The sequence below is a fragment of the Schistocerca americana genome, chromosome X (assembly GCF_021461395.2).
Source record: "Schistocerca americana isolate TAMUIC-IGC-003095 chromosome X, iqSchAmer2.1, whole genome shotgun sequence".
Taxonomy (NCBI): domain Eukaryota; kingdom Metazoa; phylum Arthropoda; class Insecta; order Orthoptera; family Acrididae; genus Schistocerca; species Schistocerca americana.
Genome location: NC_060130.1, coordinates 933,791,522 through 933,803,931, shown reverse-complemented (window position 1 = coordinate 933,803,931; position 12,410 = coordinate 933,791,522). Strand labels below are relative to the sequence as shown.

The 12,410-nt window shown below is 40.0% G+C and overlaps 1 protein-coding gene across 3 annotated transcripts in view; it reads right to left on the bottom strand.

Annotated features, from left to right (window-relative positions):
* The window catches only part of LOC124555766 (dual serine/threonine and tyrosine protein kinase-like), a 335,619-nt gene that overhangs the window by 165,622 nt on the left and 157,587 nt on the right, over nt 1-12,410 (bottom strand). For all 3 annotated transcript variants that reach the window (XM_047129810.1, XM_047129811.1, XM_047129812.1), the window contains one exon: nt 328-559. In XM_047129810.1, the coding sequence (XP_046985766.1) occupies nt 328-559 (232 nt within the window). The remainder of the gene's footprint in view (nt 1-327; nt 560-12,410) is intronic.

Genomic DNA, 12,410 nt, shown 5'->3' with positions numbered 1-12,410 from the left:
GTTACCAAGGAGAGAGCTCAGTTGAGCAGCAGTACCAGTACAATGTAGTCAACCAGGACAATCCACCTATGTGTGTGCTCATTAATGTTATCAGTCTTGTTCATGTGCCTGTCAACCTCTCAATACCTCAAATATGCATTGAGAGATTACTTTTACTCATACAATCCTTACAATTATTCAGGAAGTCATTTGGTATCTTATTTCCAACTTCAGACCACAATTAATTAACATGTATTTCACTGTGAGACAGTAAATAAAACCTACAGAACTCTAACACTAATTAACAAAGGGCCATAAAGAAAGTAATAAATACTTTTCTGCACATACCTTGGTATTTGTAGTTGACTGCACTCTCAATCAAACTTTCTTTCATTTCATGAAGTTTTACTTCAACCAGCCTACGAATCTCTTCTTGTTTTTCACAAGCAAAGTTCATCAAATTTCTGTAAAGCTCCTCTTCTTTTTTCTGAGCATAATGAATTCTTTTTGGAGTAATTTGGATCTCCCGTGCCATATCAAACGCAGACAATATGAACTGCCTCAAGCAATGGGTATGTACCTGGACATTAAAATTCATGTATCTCTAGCTTCAATGCAAAGAGACAAAAATAAAACAAGATACACTACAACAATATCATTAAAATACATCAATATGAGAACAAAGATTGTGGGAATGACAGAAAACAGATTGCAAATGCCCTGATGCACAGTCTCACTAATTTATGCTATGAAACATGAGCAGACCCGAACATGTAGCTTAATAGGGATGAAATATTTTTAATGTGTTTGTATATCTTCAATAAAGCAAGAAGAATCTCACTTGCACTTCCCCAAGCAGTACTGTTTCTGTCCTCAGAAAATTAAACATCGTGCTACGGGTTTGTCATTTCTCTAATGTCCAAGCATTTTTTAGTTTCAGACCATTTTCTTTTTGTTATTTGAACATGAAATTTAGAGAATCTACTGTCTGTACATGGTCCATCTAGCTGATAGTATATCAACAGCAACTTTCACAACATTCTTTCAGGTGCTAGCTAACATCATACTTTGTTTTTTATTTCAGTCTCATTTACATTGCAGGAGATTTTCTGGGTTTATCATGGATCACTCATGTCTTAGATATTTCCCGCAATATCTGTTGTTCTATTTTCTCAATGACACTGATCGTTAATGATGATATCTCAACTGCATAGTGTGTTTTTGTGTGAATTACTCTGAACAGCCTAAGCAACATGCACAATAATGTTAGTACTTGTAGCCAACTATAAGATAAGACCATCAATGCCTTCATGGAAAAATGTTTGCTGTTGCCTACAGAACCATGATTGTACCTAGATGTGCACTTCTTCATCAGAAGGAAATCAATGAGCACAAGTGTCTCTCTTCAGGACTCCAAAAATATAGAAATTGCATGGGGGGGGGGGGGGGGGGGAGATGTGATGACTGCATGTTGCTCAGGCTGTTCAGAGTAATTCACACAAAAACACACTATGCAGTTGAGATATCATCATTAACTATCAGTGTCATTGAGAAAATAGAACAACAAATATTGTGGAAAATATCCCACATGTTGCCAAAGCAGCTTAGAGTGTACACCAGAATTGTTTCTGGGAACCCCTTACACATCCTCTCCCCCCACGCAATTTCTATATTTTTGGAGTCCTGAATAAAGACACTTGTGGTCATCGATTTCCTTCTGATGAAGAAGTGCACATCTAGGTACAATCATGGTTCTGTAGACAACAGCAAACATTTTTCCATGAAGGCATTGATGGTCTTATCTTATAGTTGGATACAAGTACTAACATTATTGTGATTATTTTTGAAATAATAAAAAGTTTACTTAATTTTTCCCATGTGCCTCATTTTCATTTGACTGCCCCTTATATCTACCTTCCAGTATTACAGTCTGGTTTGATGTGGATCTTAACGTATATTAAATGAATAGAAATGTTAAGCTATTAAAGAGTGTTTTAATGAATCCCATTATGTGAATGTTCCTTGTGCTAAAGTTCTCCACCTTGCTGGAACTCAAACAAGACCACATCTTTTGCACTGTTGCAGGAAGTGCAACTTCATTGTTTCCCACAAATACTTCACATTTGATTGCTAGACCTAGAGACACATCAGCAGGACTGTTATGAATCAGGATGGCCCCATCTTTATGCCACCCTTTACAGGGGCTGAAAGGAAGTGGCATTCCTGAACACCCAGATGCTGGACGCTAACGTGTGATATAAATTTATGGATGACACATTTGTGGTCTGGACTCCTCATAAAGTACATCTCCAATCCCTGCAATAGATTTACTCCTTTTCCCAAGTTATATTCCACTTGACCTCTTCCAAATCCAAAGTCACATTCCTTGACACTGAGATCCATGTTATTGTACTTCACATCCAAAACACAGTCCATATAAAGTCAACCAACAAGCAACAAAACTTCCACTTAGGCAACTACTGTCCTTTCCCCATCAAATGCTTCATTCCCACAGCACACGCACCTATGGTAAACATATACACTATGTGATCAAAAGTATCCAGACACCCCCAAAAACACGTTTTTCATATTAGGTGCATTGTACTGCCACCTACTGCTATGTACCCCATGTCAGCGACCTCAGTATGCATTACACATCGAAAGAGAGCAGAATGGGGTGCTCCGCAGAACTCATGGACTTCGAATGTGGTCAGGTGATTGGGGGTCACTTGTGTCGTATGTCTGTACGTGAGATTTCCACACTCATAAACAACCCCAGGTCCACTGTTTCCAATGTGATAGTGAAGTGGAGACATGAAGGGTCACATACAACAGAAAAGCGTACACACCAACCTGGTCTGTTGACTGACACAGAGTGTCGACAGTTGAGGAGGGTCATAATGTGTAATAAACAGACATCTACCCAGACCATCACACAGGAATTCGAAACTGCATCAGCATCCACTCCAAGTACTATGACAGTTAGGCACGAGGGCAGAAAACTTTGATTTCATGGTCGAGCGGCTGCTCATAAGCCACACGTCACGCCAGCAAATGCCAAACGACACCTCGCTTGGTGTAAGGAGCGTAAACATTGGACAATTGAAGAGTGGAAAAATGTTATGTGGAGTGACGAATCATGGTACACAATGTGGTGATCTGATGACAGAGTGTGGGTATGGCAAATGCCTGGTGAACGTCATCTGCCAGCGTGTGTAGTGCCAACAGTAAAATTCGGAGGCAGTGGTGTTATGGTGTGGTCGTGTTTCCATGGAGGGGGCTTGCACCCCTTGTTGGTTTGCATGTCACTATCACAGCACAGACCTACATTGATGTTTTAAGCACCTTCTTGCTTCCCACTGTTGAAGAGCAAATCGGGGATGGCGATTGCATCTTTCAACATGATCAAGCACCTGTTCATAATGCACGGCCTGTGACAGAGTGGTTACATGACAATAACATCCCTGTAATAGACTGGCCCGCACAGAGTCCTGACGCGAATCCTATAGAACTCCTTTGGGATGTTTTGGAATGCCGACTTCGTGCCAGGCCTCACCAACCAACATCGATACCTCTCCTCAGTGCAGCACTCTGTGAAGAATGGGCTGCAATTCCCCAAGGAACCTTCCAGCACCTGATTGAACATATGCCTGTGAGGGTGGAAGCTGTCATCAAGGCTAAGGGAGGGCCAACACCATATTGAATTCCAGTATTACTGATGGAAGGCACCACAAAGTCATTTTCAGCCAGGTGTCTGGATACTTTTGATCAGATAGTGTATTATCCAATATCACCTGTACCAACAACATGTCCCTGCCTTTTCTCTCCCACAATCATCTCACATATGGTATCTACAAGTGGGCACACTCCTCCTCTCACCCTTTGACAAGATTTTTAAATTCTGGTGATAGCTTACTGGAAATGGATGCAGCAGCATACTGCACACGTTTCTGCACATGAGTTAAGAAAGTGCGGTCCAAATGCAGGTTTTTTTTTTCTTTTTTCTTTTTTATATCACACATTAGCAAACGAAAATAAGCAAAGCTGACTAATTTTTGTGTCAAACGATAACTAACTTCAGATACCGTTCGAATAGTAAAAATGGCAGTATTAAGTCTCTGAAGAAGATCCTGAACATGGGCTTTCCACGACAGTTTACTATCAATCTGAGCACCTACAAATTTCAATTGTTCAATTTCACTAATCATATGCCCATTCTGTGACATTAAAACGTCAGGTTATGCTGAAATCTGTGTTTGAAACTTGTAAAAACTGGGCCTTACTGTGATTTAGCATTAGTTTATTTCCTACAAGCCATAATGTCAACTGCACAACTTGAAATTGAGACAATGTTGCACACAACATCCTTTACTACCAGGCTAGTGCCTTCAGGAAACAGAAATATTTTAGAATTACCCGTAATACTAGAGGGCATATCATTTATATAAATAAGGTGCAGGAGTGGCCCCAACACTGATTCCCTCCAATTGACTGTATCCCACTCAGACCCCACATCACAGCCATTATCAACACTGTGAATAATGACCTTTAGCTGTCTGTTGTTAAAGTAAGAGGTAAACCACTTGTGAGCTGCTTCCCGTATTCAATAACAGTCCAATTTCTGCAGCAATATTTTGTGATCAACACAGTCAAACACCTTAGTTAAATTAAAAAACATGCCTAGTGTTTGAAACCTTTTGTTTAATCCATCCAGTACCTCACAGAGAAAAGAGAATATAGCATTTTCAGTTGTTAAATGACTTCTAAAGCCGAACTGTACATTTGATAGCAAATTATGTAATAAAAAATGATGAATTATCCTTACATACACAGCCTTTTCAATAACTTTAGCAAACACTGATGGCATACAAATAGGTCTAAAATTATCTACATTATAACTTTCTCTCTTTTTATAAAGTGGCTTTACTACTGAGCTCTTTAATCATTCAGAAAACTGACCATTCTTAAAGGAAAAATTAGAACTATGGCAAAGTACAGGGCTAACACGTGCAGCACAGTACTTTAATGTTCTGCTAGGCACTCAACCATATCCACGAGAGTCCTTAGTCTTCAGCGATTTAATTATTGACTCAGTCTCCCCTTGTCAATTCCACAGAGGAGTATTTCAAACACCAGTCTTGGAAAGGCATTTGCCAAGGGAGTCATATGATTCCCCTGTAGAAATTTAATTTTTATTTAATTCAGCAGCAATGGTCAGAAAATAATTGTTAAATACTGTACATATATCTGACTTATCAGCAACAGCAATTTTTTACTACGAACTGACTTTATATTGTCGACCTTGGGCTGCTGACCAGACACTTCCTTCACAACTGACCACATGGTTTTAATTTTATACCGTGAATTAGCTATTCTATTTGTGTACCACATACTCTTTGCATTCCTAATAACACTTTAAACACCTTACAATACTGTCTGTAATGGGTTACTGTAGCTTGATTGTGACTACTTCTAACACTTTGAGGTAATTCCCACTTTGTTCTACACGATATCCTTATCCCACTGGTCAGCCACCCTGGCTGCCTTTTACTGCTAGTACCCTGTTTAGAATGTTTTAATAGAAAGCAACTCACAAAGAGCATGATAAATGTGTTAAGAAAAGCATTATATTTGTCATCTATGTTATCGGCACTATAAACATCCTGCCACTCTTGTTCCATAACTAGGTTTAAATATCTCTCTATTGCTGTCAGATTGGCTTTCCTACAGAGTTTGTAATTATATGTGACATTTGTTTGAGTATGAAAGCTTTTTAATGTTAAAATTTGTGCATTATAGTCTGAAAGGCCATTCGCCATTTTACAAACAGAATGCCCAACTAGTAATGAAGAATGAATAAAAATATGGTCTATGGCTGTGCTACTGTTCCCCTGCACCCTACTTGAAAAAACACACAGTCTGCATCAGATCATTTGAGTTAAGGAGATCTACCAACATCCTTTTTATTGCACAATCATACACAAAATTAATATTGAAGTCACCACATAGAACTAGTTTTTGGTACTTCCTATAAGGTGAACCAAGAACCCTCCCTAGCTTGAGCAGAAATGCTCTGAGGTCAGAGTTAGGGAACCTATAAAGAACAACAATTAGAAGTTTAGTTTCAATAAATCCAACTGCCCCTGCACAAAATCACTTAATGTTGCCTTCCATTTCCCATTCTAAACTCTGTTAACAACTGTATCAAACTACACGACAGTCCAAGACAGTTATCTCTATCCCTGCAATCATTCCCAGTCTAAAGCCCCATGCGTCCATCCACTACCACTTCCTCGAGACTGACCACTGGTAAATCCTACATCAAAGATTGAGCAACAGGTGAAGCCTTATGTGCTAACATGTTCTGCACTGCTCCTTACATAGAAATGAAAAATACACAAATTGAGCTCTAACAGTAATTTCTGTTGTGTGTCCTCCATGACTTTCACCCAAATCTATGTATCTTAATTTGTTTCACAATTAAGGACCCACTGTACTTGTCAGTTGGCAGCACTAAGACTAATGAATTGTTGCCGGGTACAAGAAGTCCATTTTACTTGGCCCTAGTTGTCAGTGGCTGGATTTTAAAAGGGTCCAACTTATTTTATGATGAAGTTTGTGGGCATGGCAGACGTGTGGCATAAAATACTGCCATATACAGCGAGGGACTCAGCAACAATGATGTCACAACTGACTGTACAAATATAAAAGGCCAAGCCCATCGCCTACATGGCATTTAGTTCATACCTGACAACGCTTGAGGAAAAGTCAGTCAAAATGCTGATGATACAAGTATAGTAAGAACATTCAAAAACCAAGAACTAAGTGATGTAATTGTAAATGATGTTTTTCACAAAACTATTAAGTGGTTCTCAGCAAACGGACACTCTTTAAATTTTGATAAAACACAGTATATACAGTTCCGTAGAGTAAATGGCACAACTCCAGTAATAAATATAGACTTTGAACAGAAGTCTGTAGCTAACGTAGAATTTTCAAAAATTTTAGGTGTGTCCATTGATGAGAGGTTAAACTGGAAGCAACACATTGATGGTCTGCTGAAATGTCTGAGTTCAGCTACGTATGCTATCAGGGTTATTGCAAATTTTAGTGGTAAGAATCTCAGTAAATTAGCTTACTATGCCTACTTTCATTCACTGCTTTCGTATGGCATCATATTCTGGGGTAATTCATCATTGAGTAGAAAAGTATTCATTGCTCAAAAACGTGTAATCAGAATAATTGCTGGTGCCCACCCACGGTCATCCTGCAGACATCTACACTGCTGGCCACCGTAAATGCAACACCCTGAAGGAAGCATCCGAATCAAGTGAAATTTACACCATGGGTTTGCAGCGATGAGATATGCAACTGATTAGAATTTCAGCGCAGACACACATCACGCACCCCTGTGGCACCACCTCATAGCACCATTTAAGGCTTGGCGATTTCGACGAGTGTACGTTCGGCACGTGTGTTTACCTTGTGGTTGTTTCACAAGACGATCAGTTATGCCTCGTAGACAACAGCGAACATCGTTTGATCAAGTATCCGAGTTCGACAGAGGAAGGATAGTGGCTTACCGAGATTGTGGATTACCATACAGAGAAATCGCTAGTCGTGTTGAACGAAACCAAACAACTGTAATGCGGATATGTGACCGTTGGATGCAGGAGGGTACGACGGACCGACGTGGTCGATCGCATTCACCTCGGTACACCACTGCACGTGCTGATAGGCAAATTGTGCGCATGGCAGTGACGGATCGCTCAGTGACATCCCGAACCATAGCACAGCACATTGCGTCTGTAAAGCATCATCCAGTGTCTCCGCGTACCATTCGACGCCGTTTACAGCAGAGTGGTCTGTCCGGAAGACGTCCATTGCTTCGTCTACCATTGACGCAGAACCACAGACGTCTCCGTCGCCAATGGTGTGGTGACAGACGGATGTGGACGGCAGAATGGAATGACGTTGTCTTTACTGACGAGGCACGCTTCTGTCTGCAGCACCACGATGGTCGGATTCGAGTGTGGAGACACCGTGGAGAGAGGATGCTGGACAGCTGTATTATGCACTGCCACACTGGTCTTGCACCGGGTATTATGGTATGGGGCGGTATTGGATATTACTCTCGCACGCCTCTAGTACGCATTGCCGGTACTTTAAATAGCCGGCGCTACATATCCGAGGTGCTGGAGCCAGTTGTCCTTCCTTACCTTCAGGGCTCGTCCACAGCCATATTTCAACAGGATAATGCGCGACCACACGTGGCACGCATTGTCCACAGATTCTTCGTCAATAACCAGATTGAAGTGCTTCCCTGGCCGGCTCGCTCTCCGGATCTTTCACCGATAGAAAACATGTGGTCCATGGTTGCTCAACGAGTGACCCAGATTACATCCCCAGCTGCCACACCAGATGATCTTTGGCAACTTGTGGAAGCTGCTTGGGCTGCTGTACCCCAGGAACACATCCAACGTCTCTTTGACTCAATGCCGAGACGTGTGGCAGCGGTGATCTCCAACAATGGTGGCTACTCTGGCTACTGATTCTGGCAGGAACCACATGTCACAGACGTCTGTAAACGTAATCATTTGATACTTGGTCAACATGTTATCTACAAAATAAATTTTGTTGTGCTACCTCTTGTCTTTCTTGGTGTTGCATTTACGGTGGCCAGCAGTGTATTTAAGGATCTAGGGATCCTCACAGTAACTTCACAGTATATATATTCACTTATGAAATTTGTTGTTAATAATCCAACCCAGTTCAAAAGTAATAGCAGTGTGCATAGCTATAACACCAGGAGAAATGATGATCTTCACTATGCAGGGTTGAATCTGACTTTGGCACAGAAAGGGGTAAATTATGCTGCCACAAAAGTCTTTGGTCACCTACCAAACAGCATCAAAAGCCTGACAGATAGCTAACCAACATTTAAAAATAAATTAAAAGAATTTCTAGATGACAACTCCTTCTACTCATTGGCTGAATTTTTAGATGTAAATTAAGGGAGGGGAAAAAACCAACTTAAACATTAGTGTCATGCAATATTTTGTGTAATGTAATATCTTGTACAGATATCTTTTATTAACCTGACACGTTCCACATCATTACGAAGTGTCGTATTCATGATCTATGGAACAAGTATTAATCTAATCTAATCTAATCTAAAGCTCACAAGATTTTAACCACTTTCTGCAGGTGGAAATCTAAGACAACGTTATTGTGTCATAATGTCATCAGACCACATATTTGTAAATTAAATGGCACTTCACTATAATAATAATTTCCACTGCCTCTGATGTTGAAATGCAAAAGCTTGTTTACTTTGAATACTTTCATTCTATTATATCCAATGGCATAATACTGTGGGGCAGCTCTATACATTCACAAAGAATATTCTTAACCCAGTGGAGGAAAATCAAAATGATCTTCTGGGTCCATTCATGTACTTCACACACGCTTCTCCCAATTCTGTTATCACTGTACATATACCACCTCATGTTATTTGTAGCTAATAGTACGCTATCATTCCAAAGAAACTGCAACATTCTCCCTGTGAACAATACATGGAAAATGTTTTGCCTTTGGATAACACTACTCCTGAGATTGTATATACTTTGTGTATACTATTGTAAATATGCTTCTTTAATTTATGCTCCTTTTTCTTTGCTTTAATTTTTTTTCTTATCAGCTTTCTGTGAATTATGTAGTGAATTTTTTTTACCAAGTAGGTTTCTCTCTATATGCATTAATATAAGCGTTTTGGCAGTGGTAGTGACAGCTAGTGGCCGGACGCTCTTCCTGACACCACCACTCCCCCCACGAAAGAATTTGGGTACCCCATCCATATGCATCTAAGCTAAACCTCACGTTCAAGTGTGAGAACATTATCATAGGCACAGTGTGGATACCAGCTTGGTATTCACCTAGTTGGATGTGGGGAAATCGCCTAAAAACCACATCCAGGCTGGCCAGCTCAACAGTCCTTATCATTAATCTATAAGGTGGATCAGATTTGGGGCACACTCACCAATCCAAATCCTGGAGGACACGAGTTACTGCACTTGGTGATTCGGGTGGGTGTTGAAAGAATTACTAACATTAAATACACCATTATTGGACAACAGAGAGCCAAGTCCTGTTGGGTATAATCTTTTTTTCAACTCCTTTTTCCTCAGTTAAGAGTATTCATAACTTACCTTCATCATAACACTTGTGAAATAGGGTTACTTACAATAAAATGCCTAAGTAATGGCGATTAAAAAAAGCCACTCTGACAGAACAAAAATTCAGGTATTGGGCTAAACAATCTCTATAACATAGTAATAAGGTATTTGTACCAGAGGCAGAAGAACAAGAAGGAACTTTCAGTTTCAAAACTCAGATATTACAGTCATTTCTCAATCTCAAATTCAACTGTTTCTGCTGAACTTACCTACCATTCCGTAACAAAGACATTAAGCTGTACCACACCCACCATAAGCTTAAATCACGAGCACACTCTCTTGTCAGTATATAACATGTACTCCGTTAAATACAGCTTACTTGAAAGATATGTGCATTAATAATTTCAAAGTGGTGTGCCTACCCACCAGATAAAATAGCCCAAGTGTCAAATGACAGTGCCTATTGAGGGACAGATCAATGTGACTTCATCCTGTCTCAGTGATCGCAAGGATGCACACAACAGTCTGATAGTGGCTTTTATCAACCACACTTACTCTCCGATACATGGTGAGCACCATCCACAGTGACATAGCCTCCTGCAGGGAGATCTCCCTTTGTATAATCTGTATCCGTGGTATGAATCTTTGACTTCTGTACCAGGTTCTTCATTTGCTCCTGTTTCCATAGTGATTTTCTTACACAATTTAAAGTGAATGCCAGGCCAGTGTAAATGGACACAGCCAATTTTCTTCCCCACCCTTTCCAAACTTTTTCTCTGTCTATTGACTTCATCAATGGTGAGACATTAAACCCTAATCTTCCTTCCTTCCTTTTTATTATTCCCAAGTATTTTGGCACCCAATTGAGTAAAATCTCTCTCTCCTGCTTTCTGAACCACTGTCTGCCAGGTACATATGTTGTATCACTTGGAGGGCTCTTTCACCACTGAAGACTGTAAATTCCTTTGCAAGGCAGATGCTGCTGATTAGATTATAAAAAATTATTTAGCAGTCAAGGTCATCCTACTGTTTGATCCATCAGTGTACAACCGGTCAACTTGGTGATGCTGATCTAAAATGTGAAACACACTCCTAAGAATCACATTTGGAATTATTTACTTTCCATAATTTTTCAAAAACTAAAACTACTCTAAGCCTCCTAAGGAGCAAAGGTTCAAAATGTTACAATATTGGCATAAAATATTAATACCAGTCATACCCATTTCTAAGAGACTGCTCTTTGCACCAAGCATTTAATATGAAAATCAGAAACTAATGTTGACAATATATGAAACAGTCACTGAAATGAACAATCTACGCACAGCTGGTAGTTACAAACTGGACACAATAGTGGACGCCTAGAATACGGAACTTTCAAACACAGTTTCTTCTTATCAATAAAATGAGGAACAGAAAGCTGGAGGGAAGAGGGTCATGCATAACAAGACACGTAAGTTGCCTGAAAGGAGTCAGAAATTTGTACATTGATGGAAATGGAAACAGTTGCAAAATCAACATCTTGACTAGATGCTACCAAACTGACTCTGGTGTATTTCAGTGCCAGTGGGATTTGTTGATTAAAATTTCATCTTTATTTGAACTTATCATCAGTGCAGAAAAAAAGCCATTCTTACATACGAAGAATGGTGTTACGACACTATGGCTTTGGGTGTGTGTAATGCTACCGGAACTTTTAATGGTCGAGATCACAACACAGCATGCCTAGAGGACATGCATGTGGAATTTTATCATTGTCTTTTGAACTTTGAGAACTGTCTAATTATTGGCATGAGGGATACTGAAGCATTATACTGACACATCACAAAGATAGTTGGCTGTACTGCAATAACTGTGGAATGGTTATGAAATGAACTCAGAACAACAATGTGGCAAGAAGAGTAGGTCCTTCCACAAGAATTACACTGTGAGAAAATCATAGCATTGTTGGAATGTTTCTGATAAATAGATGGACGAAAATGGCTGAAATCTGGATAGACATCATGACAGAGTGTCATCGTGAACTGTCAGAAACAGCATACAGGAAGCTGGGTAGAGATCCTCAGTTGCCATGTGTAGTTTTCCACTGCCACCATACCACGGACCACAAAAACCTGCTTGGTGTGGAAACAGAGTTAACTGGTACATTTATTCAATAATGAGTCTCATTACTGTTTGTGGCAATCAGATAAATGTCATCATGTTCATAGGTAACCCGGTGAATGGTCAGAGAAAGTAACAGTTCTTAAGCCCCACACC